This window comes from Corvus hawaiiensis, chromosome 3, assembly GCF_020740725.1.
Source record: "Corvus hawaiiensis isolate bCorHaw1 chromosome 3, bCorHaw1.pri.cur, whole genome shotgun sequence".
Taxonomy (NCBI): domain Eukaryota; kingdom Metazoa; phylum Chordata; class Aves; order Passeriformes; family Corvidae; genus Corvus; species Corvus hawaiiensis.
The window spans coordinates 17,180,539-17,201,205 of NC_063215.1; the positions used below are offsets into that span (position 1 = coordinate 17,180,539).

General features: G+C 40.2%; 1 protein-coding gene across 2 annotated transcripts in view; it reads right to left on the bottom strand.

The window, feature by feature from the left end:
- RNF144A (ring finger protein 144A) overlaps positions 1-20,667 on the bottom strand; it is a 72,804-nt gene that overhangs the window by 33,589 nt on the left and 18,548 nt on the right. For both annotated transcript variants that reach the window (XM_048296904.1, XM_048296905.1), the window contains exon 3: positions 1,914-2,059. In XM_048296904.1, coding sequence (XP_048152861.1) covers positions 1,914-2,048 — 135 coding nt within the window. In that variant the 5' untranslated portion in view covers positions 2,049-2,059. The remainder of the gene's footprint in view (positions 1-1,913; positions 2,060-20,667) is intronic.

A 20,667-nucleotide genomic window follows, 5' to 3' on the forward strand; every position in this document is an offset into this window, starting at 1 on the left:
GCTGATTCTTTTGAGGGACAAGATGCCTTGCAGAGGGATCTAGATGAATTGGAGCAGGGAAATGATTAAATCTAACAAGTTGAATTGCCAGATTCTGTACCTGGCATTGAGTAACACCAGGCACAAGTACGAATTAGGAGAGGAGTGCCTGGAGAGCAGTCCAGCAGACAAGGATCTGGGGGTGTTGGGGTGACCCAGCCCCCTGCAGGGCTGGGGCAGCGAGATGCCAGTCAATCCCAGCCCCTCCCCGGACGGAGTTTCCCGAAGAGGCAGACTCAGGGGGTGGGTCGAGGGGCGGCTCAGAAGCCTAAGCCGCACCCCCTGGGCGGTGCCCGGGTCCAAGCCGCCTCCCCCGGTTCTGGAAAATTCCCGGTTACTCGGTTGTTCACTGGTTCTCTGTTATAACTCCCGCCTCTCGGTTCCACCCCCACTCCTGGATATGGCTCTTGTTAAATTGTATCCTCCCCCTGGCTTGTACCTCATTGGTTGTTTTCCCCTTTCACCGGGATTTTCAAATTCCCTATAAAACTGAGGACAAGGCTCCGAGGAGCCATCCCATCACAATCCCATCATTCCCATCACATCGGATTCCAGCCTTCCGAGTTCGTTCGGGTTGCAAAACTTCTAACAATAAACCTGTTAGGAGCCAGACCAGAACAGCCTCTCTCTTCCTTTGTCTCCAAGCTAAGGTGAGCTGATACCATCAGTTCCTGCTGTGTTTCCTCTGCCGAGAGGCCATCGAGCTAGGTCAGCCAGCAGCACCTTTCCTGATTCCGAAGCCGCTTCAGCGATGCGTGGAGGTAACGCATCTGGACTGACTCTGACCTGGGGCACGCCAGAGTTGGTGCCTCGAGCACCAAACGCTGCGTTATGGGGGTGCTGGGTGACAGCAGGCTCCACATGAGTCAGCAGTGCCCCGGCAGTCAGGAGGGCAAAGCCCATCACAGGATCACCAAACACAGCATTGCCAGTTGGTCAAAACAGGCGATTGTCCCACTGTTCAGTTGGTGCAGCCTCACCTTCAGCACTGGGTGGAGTCCTGGGCTTCACCATTTAAGATGTATGTGAAGGTCCTCGGATACATCTCCAGAGGACAACAAAGCTGGCAGAAAGGCTGGAAGGGGTGTCCTGTGAGGAGCAGCTGAGAACCTTAGGTTTGTCTAGTTTGGAGAGAATGAGACTGAGGGGCAACCTCACTGCTCTCTAAAGCTTCTTGAGGAAGGAAAGTAGAAAGGGAGGTGCTGAGCTCTTCTCCTTAGTATCCATTGACAAGAGACATGGGAATGGTTCAAAGATGCACCAGGGAAGATTCAGACTGGACATCAGGAAGCATGTCTTTACAGAGAGGGTGACCAAACACGAACAGGCTTCCTAGAGAGGTGGTTGCTGCACCAAGCCTGTCAGTATTTAAGAGGTATTTGGACAATGCCTTTAATACCATGCTTTAGCTTTTGATGAGCCATGAAGTGCCCAGGACCAGGGACTTGGACCACAGATAGTTCAGTTGAAATGATCCCTTTCAATTGAAAGGTTCTATTCTCTTCTAAAATTAAAAAAAAACCAAAACAAACAAAGACCCACCAAAATCCCAACAGAAAAAAACCCCACCTAAGCACCCAACAAAAACCCAACCAACCACAAAACCACCCCCAAATCCAAGCCACTGACAGATAAAAGGAAAAGTGTGAATAACCTTGGTAAGGAGATAACCATGCAGTATATTAAAGTGCTAAGTAATTTATTTTTTTTTATTACAGGAAAATGAAGGTTTACTTGCCAGTATTTGTGTCATGTACACAACACCATTTCCACTGCAAGAGCAATACTTCAGGGTGAATCCTACCCAGAAGAAACAGTATTTATGCAGTTAAAACCATCCTGTTTTTCACGTGTAATAAAGAACACAAACTCACCAGGGTACAGAAGATGCATTGGCATTGTGCTATTGTTGTCATCTGCTCCACGGGGTATTCACCAAGGCAGAGCTTACAGGACACTAACGGGTCAAGTACCAAGTCCCAGGTAGGCCTGTATCTTGCTGTAGTCATTGCAGAGCAGTCTGAAGAACAGCACAAAAAGCAAAGATACTCCATTATTTCCTTATATTGATACTCTGTACATTTCTGCCACTGGAAATCACATTGTCAGCTATTGCCTGTTGGGTTCGTTTTTTCCAATGACCTAACAAACAACCAGCAACAGTTAACTTCACAGTGCCAGCATATGCACTCCCTTTTATATCCCCTGCCTGATAGAACCTGCATACAGAAAGCAGAAGGAAAAAAACCTCACACCTAATACACTGAAGGTATGAGAGCAAGCAGGAATACACTTAGGTCACAGGCTTTTGTCGCACATTACAAATACAAAAGTCTCGTTTCCAATTCCTATGGTTTTCATCACTAGTTACAAGCTTTCTCTCACCAACATTAAAATTTACTCACGACATTCCTTAACCTCAGCTACCCAGACAAGACTCAAAAGGAGTTTCATAAGTCAGAAATTTATTATGCCCTTTTCCAGCATGATATTTCAACTCAGAGAGCCAGATATTTTTGTTCCCAAGAGCATGACAGATCAATCAGTTTGCTGTTAATTTTAGCAAGAACAATAAATTTTGAGTACACTACAAGTTTTAGCCTGCATTTTCCTCCAACCCTTTCGATATGCTAAGAGCACAACTTTGTTGTGGCAACAACCAGCTGGTGCAAATAAGAGCACAAAGTGAACTATAAGAAGAGGCTATAATAACCTACGTATCACCCTCAAGACAGTGATATGATAGGATCATGCAGAGCATCTTTATCCTAGGCTTCAGGGCCCAGATGGAGCACTGTCAACTGACTAAGCAGAAAGAAAACCTTGCACATAAGAAACATTCTCACAAAGAGGAAAGCTAATTTATGAATTTTACATGAAGAAAAACAAAACAAAACCCCACACTCCCCCGAAACATCTAGGGTAACTTATGGAGTACATCAAATCTTAACAACATTATTTACTAGTAATGTTTTATCACTGTGACACTGACCTTCCAAAGTGTAGAAAATTCACATCCCAAGCTGCTAAGAGGTTCACATTATCGTGCCTGCCTTCTTCCCAAAATTAGGTGTTTCTTTAACATTGTCACACCAGCAATTATGTCACTTGAATCATGATTACAGTTTTTTTCAGGTTTTGTTTTCTTTTTTTTTTCTTCCTTTTCTTCCCCCCCACTTCCACCACCCGCCCTCGCAGGAACTGCTTATTTTTAAGTCATATCTGTGAACTTTGCAAGACCTCCAGAACTGCAACAAACTAATGTTTACTAGACTAGATTTAGGCAGATGTTCAAGAAAAACGTGCTTTTTGTCCCCCAAGAAATCACATGCAGACTTCACAAACATTTCTTTGAAGTACCAGTCTTTGATATTCAATTAATTGTGGGCATGACTCCACCATGGTCTCTAACACATTTCTGAAACAAAGTGAAGATTTTGTCAGCCCTCCCATTCAGTCCAACTCATTAGAAGATGCTTTTTATAAGGTACATAACGGCCACCAAAAGACATTTTTCTAGTGCAGTCAACAGGGAAAAGAATGGGGGAGGGAAGAAAGGTCAAGCAACCCGATTTCCAGGGCTGCTCTAGATCACTTCCTCTGAAAGCCCACACACAAACTCCACACAGTTTCTAAGGAAACAGATGGAACAGCCCCACAGAACAGCACATGAATAACGGCTCCTCCTCACAAAATACAACTTGTGCTGTGCAGTCTTTTTGTAGACCTCAACAGGAAAGTCTGACATGGTGATATGAATGAAACCCCAGGACTTTTAAGGCTGCTAGACTGCTTCTTTACTTCACCACTACTTTTTCATTACACACAAATTACAAGCAAAACCAATTTTCTTCTTCCAAACTTTGGTTTATCTGACACTTACAGACAGATTCATGAGGTATTTGAGAAGTAGTGACCAAACACATCTGAACTGTCTGCTATTAGTTATTTGCTTGTCCTGCCTAGTTTATTGTGTATTTGATGCTTGTGGTAGCAAGTAGATGATACTAGGAAATGAACAATGAAGGACAGATTTGTGTTAAGAATGTACTTGCATACATCAGGCAGACCAAAATCATAGCAAATTTTGCAGTTAAGATGTAGAATCTGACAATTCAGACTAAAGCTCACCAAATATGTGACATGGCTCAATCCAGAAAAAAAAATTAAATATACATATATTCAGTGTGGGTCAATAAGTGACAACAAAGGGAAAATACCAAGCTTTCAGCCCCAAGGCTTACCCTTGTTTTCTAGGACATTCAACAGAGGCTTATTGGTATCACTGTGGTAATTCCACTTTGGCAGCACAACTATACTTCAATAACACCTCACTAGGAAATATTTCTCCTCTTTGTCTTCTGCAAAGCAAGAATGAATCCAAGTAAAATGCCTTCCAAGTTGGCTTTCAAGAGACCAGCAGAAATTAGCTGCCCCAAACAGCTGGCATGTAATCCATGCTGAATTCAGCCATGGTGATAACTGAGCAAAACCTGAATTCAGTCTCAAATAGTAGCAGAGCCATTCCTGCTCACCCCCCCTCCTTGCCAAACACCTTCTTTTAATAAAGAAATTTTGCATTCATTATGGGGCAAGGGGAGGACACGCAATGTCACTGGTGCCATTAAAGCAAAGACCAAGAAATTTGCCTAGAAAACTTGTACAAAAAGCCTCCACACCCCACTGGATCATCTCTCCTGGGTACCCCTGTAAAGGAACAGAGAATGAAGCTTTTAAAAGCACACACTACATCTTGTTTCAAGATCATCCAGCACATTGCTGCAACTAAATAATAAGCCTCTATGTTTACATCACAACACTTAAAAAAGCTTTTTTTTTTTTTTTAAATAAAGCATAAAACTGAACAACAAATTCGTAAGAGAAAAGCTGAAAAACAAACACCTTCTGTCAAAACCAGATTAAAACTCCTACTGTTCCACAACTGTGGCCTCTTATGGCTTCAGACTGTATTCTCATGCTCTGTAGCAATTTGCAATGCTTCAGGGAGAATGCTAAGTAATTGCAAGAAAAACAAGGTAACTAAAAGGATTTCTAGAGGAACAAGATACTGAAAAACATCACTGTGTTGAATGACAACACCAGTTACACAGCCAGTAGAAAATTCTGCCCCATGGTTTGGCTATTTATTAGGAGGTCCTAAGAAATACAGCTAGTAAAGGTACAGAACTACAGTCCAATAGACCTTAGCACACTAAATATATAGTTCACTGGAGATTGTGTTACTTGCCAAACTCAGTCCAAACATCAATACTGATAGCAGATACACCAAATCAGACTTAGAGGCACAGTAAATTAGAAGAGAAGTTAGTCATTAGTTCAGACTCCCAATTCTACTGCAGTTAAGGTCAGTCTCATTTACATATTTTTGCCATGGTCCATATCTGGTAACACTGAATTTGTGAGATCCATGGTAAGACAGCACACAATCTTCCGGGACAGCATCCCAAAGCAAGCTGGAAGTCAGAAGCATAGGATATAGCTTTAGTAAGAGTTTGTTCAGAGCAGTCTTGTCATAAATAATTAACAGCCTGACTAATGACTGTTTAATTCTACAATTACATGTACATCCACACTGAAAGGGAACCTCTGCACAAAGAGAGACAAGAGACTGAAGTCTTCTTACTGTAATAACACATTAGTATATATGAATGCAACTCTTAGGCATTCCCGGAGATGCGCATGGAGTGAGAAGGAAACTTTCATTATTTCTGAAGAACAATTAATGAATTAAGTGAACATGAACTGTATTTCTGAACAGTAATCCCTCAGTTTTCAGTCCACCTACACAGACTACATTTTCTAGTGAGAATAAGTGGCTGATGACCTCTGGTAAGTAAGTCAAGAATAGAACAATTCTTTCTTTTTAGGCCTCAAAGAGTTGCAGAGAACAGTGAAACAAAAAATACTGTGAAAACTCCTGTGAAAGCAGGAAATAATGCAACTTTCTTATATACAAGTCATTCAAGAAATCATAAAACAGTATGATTTTTCTTATTGCATGCTAGTCAGGTATTTAATGGCATTGTACAGTTAAACTGCAATTGCATCATCAACACTTAGGATACATGACTACCTATGTGAGAAGAGTGACTAGAAAATAGGGTTGAATAAAAAGTCATATGCAGCCACATTAGTCACACTAACTGGTGGGTCTTTTCCACCAAGTAAGACTCAAAATAGAGATTTCAGCAGAATCTCAATTTCAGCTTTAGGTCAGGGATGGTTTTAATTTCTAAACTGTCTGTCTCCTACCAGACAGACAGTTAATCAGGTACACTTAAGACATCTGCCTTAAGGAGTTAACTTAATCTGAATTTACTGACATGATGAAAAGCAGCTCTTTTATAAATCAAAGGAAGGGACTTAAATGGGATTTAAAATTTGTTCTCAATCCTCTCGTCCCTCTTTGTCAAAATAACTCTAATTAAAATAATAGAGGCTACTAGATGAAATCAGACATCTGCTATAGTACAGTTTTAGTACTGTGTATATATATTTATAGATATAAAAAGTATATAATTCAGATAACATTTCCTCCTATATAAAGTCAAACACATCTGTCAGTACAACTGTATGTATTTATTTAATACATAGGAAGTATGTTTATATACTATATATTTATACAATTAATATTTATAAATATATAAAAATATAAATCTATACAAAAATCTACAGATTTTTACTTACATGGAAGAAGTCCACAGATGTCTGAAGCGGAGTCATCTGTAGAAGGGCTACTACACTGCATCTTGAAACTGGCCCTGTCTGCCACATCCTCTAAGTATTTTTGACTTTGACCTAAACAGTTTTGAGCCTTCCTCTGCAGCCACATCTGTGCACACGATCCCACAGCTATGGGCCGCACCCTCACGCCAGCAGGGGCTAGGCCCATGATCCAGGTATGGCTAAGGGTATTCAGCAACAGTTCTGGAGCTTGCATTATTTGCTACCCCTCCATCAGAGCTGGAATGTGATGTCATTTTTCATTCTTCCTAGGCTTTTCCAGAGATCCTCAGACAGATCATAGGAAAGAAGCCTACATCACATAATTGACCACTTTGCAACTGTTTCATGTTGGTGTCACCAGTTTTTATTATGCAACTACACAAAAGATAAGGTAATTTTGATCTCACTTTATAAAACAAATTAATTATTACACTCCCCCATCAGGTGGATTTTACAATAACACAAACTGGCAGGCAGACTTACTATCTCTAACTTATCAATCACAGTTAGTTACTGGCATCTATCACTGCAGTAACTGTGTCTCCAAGTCTTAATCCTCACAGAACTGCTTGGGAGGTAAAGCAAATCACTCTCTGTGAGAGGTATCAGTCACACCAACACAAGACTGATTTACAAGGATGTTTAGAGATGACTAACTTCAGAGCTTTGATGCCTGCCTTCCTTAGGTTCTTAAATCCTGTCAACCTGTCAAATGCCTACCTAACTCTCCAGGCTTAACTCATAATCTGATCCACATTCAACTGCACAAGTCCAGCAGATACATATCACCCTGTGAATTCCAGACAACCCCAACCACTAAAGCCACATTCTTTCTTCCAGCAGTATAACAGAGTGCTGTTTATAGGCATAACTCTTTTCAACATGTAAGAAACTTCTGTTTATACAGAGTATAGTCCCTACACAGGCTAACCACTAATTTCAACCTCTCCAGGTTCTTATCTTCAAGCTATTCCAGGGCCCAAACCCAGAAGAGATAAAAGACCATGTATAAGCTTAGAGCACTGTCAGCAACTTCAGTCTCCTGGACAACATAGCACAGGGGAAACAAGCTCTGAATTGAGGGACTTCAATCCATTCATAAATAACCACTGTGTTTCTTTGCTTTACCTCCCTGACTGATAAAATCCTGTTTTAAATATATATATAACATATATACACACACGTATCTACGTGTACATATAGATGTATAAATACATACATGTATAAAGATTACATTGATATATTCCAATGCCAAGAAAATAAAGAATGTCTTTTTTCACTGATAAAAGGTATCTGAACAGTAACATTGAGTGCAAAACAAAATAAATCTAGTGGACTGTTTCAGGGAAAAAACACTGTTAGGACACGTTAGAAGACGGAAAAAAAACCAAAACCACACCAATTTAATTGCTAAATACCTGGTTAAAATTTTTTCTTGTTTCTTTTCCAGAGAAAAGAGTATTATACAAGGCAACCATCCCTGCCAAAACCTAAGACAATGTGGTTTGATTACTGTACAGACCATGAAAGATTTTAAATATTAGAAAAGCAATGGACAGTTTCTAGACCTATGGATATGAGGATACTGCCTATCAAACACATGGGTGGGTAGAGAGGAAAATATGGAGACAAACACAGAAAACAACAGATTGTTATAACCTCCTTCAGAAGAATACTATGAATAGACATGCCATAAGCTGTCCATGCAGAAGTACTCCAGAGAGCTGGATCCTTGCACATATTCCAAAAACACAGTCACTGAATGTGACAGAGCCAAAGACTTTCCTGACCTCGCATTTTCCTATGTTTGTCACTGGCACTGCTGCCACTGTGGCTTCTTGTAGCACTGCCAAACAGCAGCAACCTGAAATAAACTGGGTGAGGCTGTTATTCAGATCCTGTAGGCAAGGGTGAAAACATTTCAAAGAAAAAAAAGAAAATCACTTAATTCCATCTGAAAGAAACTGCAGATGGGAAAGGCAAACAGGTAGAAGGGAAAGAACTGGAAGAGTCAAAGGTAAGAAAAAAGAAATTTAATAAATATAAAAATGGTGTAGTAAGTAAGACAATAGAAAACATAGGAAAGATGGGAGAAATCTGGAGAAAATAGCCGAAACAGATCATCCTCCTGGCTCTTCCCAGAAGCTGCATATTTTGTTACACAAAGTAAAATAACAATTGAAGTGGAATCCCACTGCAACATGGCCCAAACATTCAATATTCCCAAAAGATGACACAAACAAAAGGACAGGTGTGTAAATACTAAAGAACATTGTTCAGAACTCATGCATCTAATCAATGTTTGCTATCCAAGAGATTATAAAAGCATTGGAGCAGCACATGACAGGCAAAAGCTGGGAAATCCTTGCACCATGCCATTTCCCAGCATTGGAGTCCCAGATCCTCAGCACACCTCAGAGCACTCCCAGCAGTCAGAGGCACAAGGCCTAAGATAATTTGAAACAGCCAGGTCAAGATGATATGCATTTTAAAAGCATCCTCATCTCTGCTGGATGGGAAAACTCCATCCCACATAATATGGGAGAAAAGCCTGGACACTGTAGAACCGGTTTATCAACTGGATCTGAAACTGGAATGAGTGCATCACATTTTGGTCTACAAAGAACAAGCCTGCCCATCTCATTTTCTTGCTTTAAGAGTCATGAAACTATTAGATCCTTATTAAAACCCTTCGTATACTTTACCACAGTAAACCACTGTCTTTGAATACTGGGGCCAACACCAAGGCAACCATCTGTGAATTACCGTGGCAACGACTAAACCCATACGAAGCGTGCGAGGCCACAGGTTAAATCACTAACAGTCAAAATGTTTAAACTTTGAGTATTTTAGAGAAGGGAAATCAGCTGCACACAGAAGGGGTCTTAAAGTGAGGCAAGGTGAAGTCAACCTAAAAGAGACTGATCTTACAGTCAGTTGTAACCTAAGCACAACTGCATAGACCCTCCAACACTATCTGGCACTCAGAAGTGACTTGAGACCAAATAGCATCCTAGCCTGTAAAGGCCACAGTAAAAAGAAGGGCACAGACAATTCCACTGCTCTCTAGGGAAACATCTTATTTTATTATTTTCCAGACATTCCTAGACCACCCACTCAAAAACAACTATGTTTTCTGCTATGTCTTTTCTCCCCATCGCTTACATTTCCCCATGTTTTTATTTTCTCTTCCCCAACTCTTTTCCCCTCCACCCCTTTCCTTGTTTCCTCTTATTCTTTCCCTCCTCTCTGCTTACAAGAATTGATGAATTAATGCACTCTGGGCTGTCTCCACAACAGCAATAAATCAGTAAGGAGCAGTTTGAAGCTCTGACATACCACAAGCTTTTTCCTTCTCCAGAGTTGACTCTCTCAGAAAAGTAAGAGCTATGTTTACACCAAGTCCAAATAACACCAAGTTTGAGCTCTTTAGTTTTCCTTCTTGGGGGGAAAGAGAAAAGCCTTAGAAGCTTAAATCTAGAAACCACATTTAAAACTATGCAAAGTTATTGTGAAACTGAAAATATGAGCAAGGGCAATGGAACTCTAATTCTTACCGAGACATTTGGACCACCTCTCAAAAGGAAATCAAAACTGTTCTTTTACTTGCAACTATGACAAAATGCATGCGCAGGGCATGCTGTATTTCCATTGTGCTTTGCAAGTCTCAGATGAGGAGCAGAGTACATGGGATTGAGAAGCCCACCACAAACCCTCTCAAGGTGTCACTTACATACTAACAGTGGAGCTCAGGTTTGAACAACAGCTCCTGTGTTAGTTGTAAGACAACACATGTCTAAGTACCAGCCCTTCCTATGCTAGATCTGAAATGCAAAGCAGATATGCTGCTGGCTGAAAGCAGCATTCAGAGGGGGGTAAAGTCTGGTTAAGGCTATTAACTGTAGCTCTTTGTTCTTTTGTCTCAGTAACCACAAAATTCCAGGTAGATACTGGTAAGAGACAGCATCTTTCACAGCTCTCGGTGTGGACAAGTTCCTGGTCTCATTCCCCCAGAGATCAGAGTGAAGGTTTCCCTTGTTCAGTATTAAGAGGAAGAAGAACCAAGAGAGCACATATAATCAATAGGATTAGAAAGAATGTATTGCCAAAACACAGAAAAAGTGAAAGATTCTTCACAGAGTAAATCTTTATAGGTGTATTTTGTGTACTCATTACAATCATATGGAAAGTTACATTTACTTTTTCCAAAACTATGCCTAAAACCAGCTACACTAACGAGAAGTCAGAGCTTCTCTCCCAAACCACCAGCTTCTATTATACCATTTCACCCTGTGAATTAGACGTCATGGCATACACATTCACCATGCTGGTGTGACACACCAGACTAAACATAAGGAAAAACTTAGGATGGGATTTAGACTGCCTAAGATAGTTACCCTACTGCTGGTGCCTACAGAACCAGATTTTCAGGTAACTGCCTACACTACTTATTCAGAGAGAGGAAGGAAAGTGATTTTGAAGATCTTCAGAGGAAGACAGTGTATCTAATATCAGGCACCTCAGCCAAAGGGAAAAACCCCATCCAAACAGGAAAAAAACCCCAAACCACCACATTTCTGTAGAATTCTGTCTACTAATAATAAACCAAATGGCTTGAGCTGTGCAATGGGCTGAATTATGTGCCAGTACATTTTTTTCCCCCTCTCAAAAACTGAAAACACTGATACAGCCTCCTCAGTACATCCTGCAGACAGGATCTAGTCTCGTCAACACTAGCTGCTACTCACTGTTTTTCTTACTAGTGGTACTAAATTTCAAAATAGATAAGAGAACAAAATATTTTTATCACTATTCATATCATCTGATGCTTTACATGATAAAAATTACAACTATCAGCTAAGACATTTTACAACAAATCTCTGGCCTGACAAACTTGATGACTCTGGATTCAAATCTCCCTTCTTGCACTGTTCAAATCTAATTGATTATTCCCCTGCATCATCCTGAAAGTTTTGTCTTTTCATCTCCTTTCCTATACTTAATACTGTCGTTCTGATTTCCTCCTGCTTGAAGCAGCCTGCTCTCTTCCCATCATACCATCTGTAGCACAATCCAGTTCTCCACTCTTACTGTCCTACTAGGCAACTGGCTTGGAACAAGTGTTCCTTTTCTCTCTGGGAAAGGGGCATCTTGCCTTTAAGCACAATGTTACAAAATTTAATTATACTTTGGTCTATGTTAATATCTAGCCATGCTAACTTGGTGAATAAAGTGATGTTTGTTTCCACATTTCATCTCGCACATCCAAAATTGCATGCTCCAACTATGTATCTCCATGTCCTGGTGAGACAGCCAGCACATGCCTGTGCACAGATGTGTCACTCACATGGGCCAGGGAACGTAAAGACAGATGTTTAATACATAACAGTGCTTGGATTAGGGGCAGATGCTTAATTTGGTCTAGTTTCTAAGTGATGGTCTGGTCAAGTCATTTAGCACAGGCCTTGCAAGACCTTCAATAAACACAGTCAAGACAATTTCTTATGTCAGTGTGAACCACTAAGACTGCGTGCACCAAATAAAAGAGAATCTGATGATTAGAACATCAACTGAGTTAGAAGGAACAACTGATTACCTCTTCTGTCCTAAACTTACTGCATAACTGAGCAGCTCACACAGCTTAGTCAGACAGACACATCAGCTGGTACTGACTACAGCACATGGGCTGAGCAGAGGATGGTGGATGAGTAGTGTATTAGCTGCCTGAATACATGTTTTTCTTCACTTCTCCCTCTGCAGAGAATCTGCATTTAACAGTATTTTCAGAGGTATAATGTATTAGCCTCAACATCAGCCCCAGCTCTAATCCTTCACAGTAATATTACTGCTGCATAGTAATGCTTCATGCTTCATTGCTGTTTTTTCCTCCCTCCCCACCTTAAAACAACATTTGCAGTACAACATACATATACAACCCTTGTTCACTGCAGAAAGCAGCAGCACGTGGCGGCGACTGTGCCTAACACCCCGGCAACACAGGCAGAGATACCAAAACCAAAGGCTGAAGCACTGAGGGCACGTAGAGACAACTGAAAGCATACCAGGGAAGAAACAAAGAGCACAGAATCACCCGTGATGGAAATGCTTCCTTCAGGGCTCCCCTTGTTTAGGTAGCAGATACAGTAAGTTACAGACCTTTTGATTTTGGGAACACATGCAGAGTGCTATTGGGATTTAATCTGTACCACTTTGTACACTTGAGCACAGCTCAAAAATGAATATGTGTTGGTCTCTGGTTTATTACTCTTAGTTTACATTTAGTTTCCTCCTTCTACTCATGAGTAATTGTAGTAAATTAAGATTAAAAATTAAATTTTAGTGCTTGAACTACAGTTTTCTTCCTCATTTACAACAAAATGTTAAGAACAAGCTACTGATAGTTCTACAGTGGCAAATCACTTTCCCTGCCAACTAATTCATTTAGTAAGGACAAGAGGCAGAAGGCAGAAACTAATGCACAGTAAGTTCTACCTGAATATAGGAAGAACTTTACTGTGGAGGTAACTGCACAGGAACACATTTCCCAGAGAGGTTGTGGAGTCTCCCTCACTGGAGATATTCAAGAACTGTCTGGACACAATCCTGTGCCACGTGCTGCAAAATGACTCTGCTTGAGCTGGGAGGTTGGACTGGATGATCTACTGTGGTCCCTTCCAACCTGACCCATTCTGTGATTCAGACCTTTGGGATTTTTAACTTTTACTATTAAGGGACTTGGCTTTTGATTTACACAAACAGAACAGATGTTAAAATTATTCAAGGAATATACCAACAGAATATGCTATCAAAAAAAAAATTAAATAAAGCTTTTCTAACATGGTATCAACAAAATCAATTTGTATTGCAATAAAAATATAAACAGAAAAAGGATGCTGCCGTACACGCCACTGTATTGCTATAAAGAGGAAGCTGAAGGTACTTAAGTCAATCCCTTACACCGTCTACGTACTCATGTAATTCATCCTGTTAAAGAGGGAACACCTCAGGTACAATGATATGCAGGCACTAATACCAAGTGTGACCAGGTACTTAACTCTGTTGTGGATTTGGTATGCAGTGAATGTGACAGCCGACTCAAGAGAGGAATTGCCTGCTACCATTTTGCATTGGCTCCTAAAACTCCTAGACCATAATAACCCCTTCCCCCGATTAACACAGACACTGCAACTGGTGGTCAGTCCTGGTACTCAGAATACACCCCATACTGCACATTCACTGGAGCACTTTTGGGTTTTGTGTCAGTACAAACCATTGGGCATCCTGCTCAATCTGTAACTTTTACCTGCTCATGCACGTGGGCAGAAAGGATGCTGAAACACAGCCCTCCCTGCACATCTTGTGGATCATAGTGCTGACCTGTTTACTAGCAGAAAGCATGCTGGGACCTGGGATAGAAAACACCTACTTACTCTTCAGTTTCACAGTGGAGAGATCTGGCTTGCTGCATAAAGCAGCTGAAATTTGCATAGACTTATTCTGGCAAGGAGAAAAACATTTTTAGGGCAGCTTAAGCTTGTGGTTATCATTCTAGAGGTTTATAAAGAAAAGCTTTAAAAACAAAAACAGTCAAACAAAGCTTTTTCAGTGATTTGTGATGGTTTTTAAAGGAAGTTAAAAATACCAGAATTAAGTAATTTTATTTCCTAAAGAAGGAAACAAAATAAAGCAGTGATACTTATATTTAAAGCACTGACATACACAATATATTCCCTAAGCAACTTCATAAAATTATCTTCTTCCACAGGTACATATGATCAGTCTATGTCCATTACCTAAAAGGTAACTAAAGCTTGTCCCACAAAAACAGGATTCAATAAAAGGCTAATAGTTCTTTGAAAACATGGTTCTCCCTATGTAAAATATCTATGTCAAGTCTTTTACCTTGGACATCCAGTTATGTCTGAAAAACACCTTTTCAGGAGCTTGACATATACTCATATGGGTACTCTGCACAGTCCCAGGTTATTAACAGAAATCAACTGCAAATTCCTCTGTAGGAAAAAGATTTCCCTTTTTCTTTTATATCTGATTAGTGCACACTGCAGTGGGCCACGGGTTACTGAAGTTTATATCAATACAAACAAGTTGTAAGACAATTCAACTAATATCAATAGCCTTGGTACTAAATTCTCTCCCTCAGAAAACAGATGACTAGCTGAATTTAGTGAGCAACCACTTTCCGCAGAGCCATTTGGGTGTCTACTTTGGGGAAGTATCCCTATACAGTATTTGTCTGAGCAGTTCTGGCTCCTGTAGCTTCCCTCCCTTTGTACGCAGCCCAATCAAGTCAAGTTAACATTGAAATAGCTAATAAAGAAAAAAGCCTTTTTTCTTTAAAAAGTTATGACTAAAAGGCTGAATTAAAAACTGCTAAGCAAAGACACTCTACACTTCCCAGAGGTCAAGCGGAGAACATTTTAGATAGTAGGAAACTTTCCAAGTTCAACTTATGCTTTCCCAAACCAAACAAGACACAAACCACAGAAGCCTGCCCTCTTTTTCCAGCTGCTGGGAAGATCACAAATGAGGTTGTTCATTTATGGTCCCAACCAAGTAACATGGTACACACGCCACCACCCACTTCTTCAAACATACCTCTCTATTTAAAGGGAATCCACTGTACTAAAAAATAATTCTTTATTTTAAGTTCTGTAGTTGTTACTTTTTCCTATTTACTTTAATGGTCACCATAGTGTTTTATGTTCAGGACATTGTGAAAATACTGCCAGAGGTCTGACATACCAGTTTAAAATAGACATTTGGAAAGGAATTGCTGCAGGGGTTCTAAACCAAACAACATGGATTACAACCCACTGTTTAAAATTAGGTTTTGTGGTTTGTTTTTAGATATTCCTAGTAACAAACTCAATCTGATTGCTCTTTCTTGGCTCAAGTTACTGCACCTAGCAATCTAGGAGGCCAATAATAGAAATTTCATTCAAAATATTGCTATTAACGTTCCAAAATAAAGAACTATGTGACTGAGCTGTGTCATAGGCCTTGAGGCATTCTCTAGATTTTGCTGGGATTTTTTTGTTGTTGTTGTTTTTTTTTTTGTTTGTTTTGGTTTTTTTTTGTTGTTTTTTTGGATCAACGGACAGTAAATGCTTGACTAGGAGTTAGAAGTTTGACATGCTTTTAGGATTAAATAGTTTCTCAATTTTAAACTACGCACGAAAGAAAAGCTTTCAGGAAGAAACTGAACCTGGAACATCTTTGAATTCCTATTGCACGTTTAATGACAAGACCCCAGCACCAAAGAACAACTGTTTAACCATCAAAGGTATCCCACATTTCTTTTCTGAAATCCTTGGGTAACCTATATTGTCTACTAATAGAGTGTTTTGTCCTAGTTAATTGGCAAAGGCAGCCCTTGAGTTTCTTTCCAGCAGGAAGCCAATTAAACAGATTCAAGAACAAAGCAGTGCTGCTTTAAAAAGCAAACAAGAGGGAGGAGCACAGGAACTGGCTGCTGCTTCTCCAAAAGATTTGGAACAAGCCATTCCTTGAAAAACTGGAGACACAAAGCAGTGCATCTCCTTTACTCTGGTGAGCACAGATGGGAGCAGGAGCATTGCAGCTTGAAGCAAGGTGCTTCAGAACTTGGTGGGCTTCAGAACTCAGGTGAGAAAGGCTAGAGCAGAGCAGTGTAGGAAGACCCCATAATGCAAGAGAATATGGGAAATTCAGGTTTTATTTCAGCCACATCAGACTCTGTTCTGGATAGAGAATAGGGAGGATTTAGCATCAGCCATACTGGACCAGTTGTAAGCCAAGGCAGTGCTACATAAACTCTAAACCTGTGAAGCCTGATAGCTGAAGTCATGCAGTTGAGTTAATGGGGAGTTTGGGAATATGACTGACAAAACAACCAGGTCAGTTTTTACCAGCACATTCATAATTTATCTGTACTTTAAAAGAACAAAAAACCCCAAACCCCACTAAAGAAGGCCCATGGGAGACAGTGGAAATGAGAAGGATAGACAGGAATCATCCAAACACTAGATTTAAAAACAAAGCAAAAGCTGATCACATGGGGCTTCTAACCATGTGGTTGTTAGAAATTAATAAAAGTAACCAACCATTTGTAAAAATGGCTAATGAAGATTTAAAAAGTATAAAAAAAAATAATTGCAACACTATAAAAGGAACCAATTATGGACACAGAAAAATAGCACTAGAGCAAGAATTCAGGGTGCTGGGCAGAGACCTCTTCACTCAGGTGTTGAACAACAATACAGGCTCTCACACTTGGGCACAACACTTCAATACTGAGCGACAAACTGAGCTTAACTTCTAACCACAGATCTGAATCACCTAAGCCGGCTTGAAGAGGATGCTACAATACCTGCTAGTGACCTGAAATAACCAGGAGGTCCAGGTTCTTGCAATGACAGCAATGGTCAGAGAGTTAGCAGATGGAAAAAGCAGACAAAGTGGTATGTGCATAAGTGCATAAGACAATATAATTATCCTGTGACACAGACAGTTTGTACTCTTTCCTGCCTTCCCTACTAATACTCAAAACGAAATGTTTTCTTCTGTGGAGACTGGTTTTGCTTTTTGGTTAAAGAAAGCAGCATTGAAAAGTGGCTGCTGGGCTTGGAACAGCAAGTTCTGAGGTCTGAGAGGGCTCCCAAGTACTTGGAGAAGTTCTTTCCATAGCTCCAGAGAAAACCAGCTTGCTCATGCAGCTCAGCTTGTGCCTGACAGGCCAGCCACCAACCAACTTCCTCGCCAGCCCTGAGCTCAAGGCTTTACAGAAATGGGAACCAGCATCTCAATTTATGACAGACATTAAAAGGACTGCTGAATAATACGGCAAGCTGTAAATCAGCCTTTCACCATGGCAGAAAAGGAAAAGGACTAACTGGACAGTTCCCCTCTCTGAGATCCAGACCTCTCAAGCAGCTTCTCTCCTATTGGCAGTTCTTATTCTGCAGTGTTACTTCAAGCCAACCTGCAAATTTTATAGAAAAGTGAAATTGGATTGAGACATGCAAAAAGCAAGCCACAAGAAACAGGAAGAGCTGAATTTGTACCTACTGTGGATGGGAGGAAGATTTAGTAATAGACATGACGGGAAACACAGAAAGAGCTATCGATCCCTGTAAGGATCAATATACTACCAGGAGAATGGAAAATTGATCAAAGAAATTTAGAGTCTCCACTGTAATGCCTGAATCTAGGGACAAGAAAATTCTCAAGTACTGCTGTAATGGAGTTGTGTACATTGCATTCAAAAAAAAAAAAAAGTGGAAGACCGCTTGTGCAAGCTTAGGAACTGACTGTTATGCAGCAACAAGACTCTTTTGCACAAGATATATGATTGCTGCAAGGTATGCAGCAGTTGCCTAACTCTTTTATAAAGGTCAAAATATACAACAGCAGACACATGTCTTGACTTGTGCCTCCTTCCCTGCTTCATACATTGCCAGTACATTCCAGCACACTTAATACTTTGTACATCTGGAGTAGTCAATGTCCTCTATACCCTTTCTCAAATGCTGAGCTGGAAAAAATGAACCATTCCCAACCCCACTAACTCTTGCAATCCCCTCTTAGAAAGGTGACCAATTTTACAGAACCTGGAACAAACCAGAAAAAGACGATTTCACACATACACAGAATCCATATGAAAAGTAAACATTCACAGCCGGATTTAGTCCTACAAACTTCAAAAGAGGGGAGAAGTAACTCCTAATCAGGTTTTGGTACATGGTACAACACTAAAACGTCTCTATGTTAGAAGCTAATACTGATTAAAAAAAAACCTGCCTGCAACAGCAAAATGACAAAAATATATGAAAAGAAAACCCCTCCAACATTTGAAACAAAGCCTCAGAAATGCTATCTACAGCTATTTATTTCAACAGGATGCCAAGTTCTTCTGCAGCAACAGAGGGGCATTGAAAACTAAGAATTAAAAATCACAAAGGCTGAGAAGGCCATGCCTGGTCAGAACCACTTCCATGTTGCTCTGAACAAGCCACAAATCCAAACATACAAACAACCAGGTAAACAAAGAAATACAGATGGCTTTCAAATGAGCTAATTTACTTTTACAAATTTTGCTTACTGATAAATATTTCCCACTTTCAAACCTTTCTTTATTAGTCAGGAAGATTTTTTGTGAATAAAGCTAATAAAGACATTTAGTTTTTCATCCTATTTCATGAACTATAATTAAAAATAAATTTCACTTTGCAGCTGACAGCACAGAATGAGTTTGTCACCTCCACAATGCAATTCTTTCTTCATGTCACAGGCTGAAAAAACACTTCTTGACTTTTGTAGACAGATATTTACATCTTTATTAAATTTCATTTTACCTACTAGTTTCCTATGTTGGACTGAGCCAAGCTGTGCCTTTGGCTACTGCTATAAGACATAGCAATGATGATTATGATAATAATAATAATGCAAATTATTACTGTATCACTAGATCTTGATCACCCACTTGTCACTAAATTACGGTACAATGACTCAGTTCATATAGGTCTTTAGCTGCATTAAGGTTACAGACAGCTACTTAGAAAACATCTTTTTCTGAAGCAAAGCCAAAATATTTTGATTGCTTCCTTTCACCATGAAATGAAACTTTAGAACCATTTTAAGGTTATAAACAATGAGACACATGATCAACTCTAATAGAAAGTCCCACAATTGCAAGCCAACACTAGATCATTAGAGAAGAATTTTGCATTTTACTGGCAAACTCTGACTTTCCCCATCTGCTCCCTTCTCTCTCTACTAATGAGTAGGAGCAAGCTATGAAAGCATGTCTAAAGATGACAAGAGCACAAGCTTCTCTAGATGCTTAGCAAAAAATCAATGAGCTGTCCCCCTATGTTCAGTATCACACTGACAGGAGTGGCAGGCCTTTGCCTGCCAGACGAGGAAAATCAGAGGGCAACACTCCTCTGCTTTGTATTAATCATCTGAGCTATGTATGGTATGTTCTTGTTCTTTACACAAATACCTCATGATCATCTGTGTGCCACAAATATTTTCTAATACAGATCTCTGCCAGGACATGCTCCATTTCAGTAATCCTTTAGAGCCATTTCAGTGAAATAGGATTGGAGAGCAGCAGAAAGATTCAAGAACTCAAGGCACATTTCAACTATGTATGTTCACAAGATGCCAGAGCTGCTCTCACACTCATCGAAGGCCAGGAATGATTATAGAAGTTCACAGTTGTTTGACTTTTGCCAGAACATATCATACTCAACTTAGGTTTCCACTTGTTTGAGAAAATGAAAGAAAGACTGACCAGTTATGCATGCTTTTTCAAGACAACAGACACAGCTCCTGAGAGTACTTTACAAATGCTTTTTCCTTTGTGTTTCAGAAAATGAGATATGGTGCCTGGAGAGGTTTGAAGATCTTTAGAGGCACCTCAGCAGAAAACTAAACAAACAGCAAGGTGCGAACAGAACAAGCTGCACTGCTGGTAAGAACATGGTGGTAAATGTGGGAAGAAGCAGACCACTGTGCCTGAAGGCATGGGACTCTTCAGGAGAGGGATGGAGAGCTGAAGGAAGGGAGAGAGGCTGAGGGACCTTGGCTCATTTAGCCTCCCACATGGAGATCAAGAAGAGATACAGTCACTCCTGGAATATCCATGATGCAGGGTAAAGTACATCACCAAAGAGGAGAGGAACTGTTTCAAGAAATCATTGACCCCAAGGACAGACATGTATAAACTTGTCATTTTCCACTTCTTATAATTTTCTTCAAGTTTCTAAGTATCAGAAATAAATGTGTTTCTACTATAGCTTTCTAAAAGTAGGAAAAATGCTGATTACTTGTAAACTGAAAGTTTATAAAAGGAATTAACTATCTACAGCCCAAACT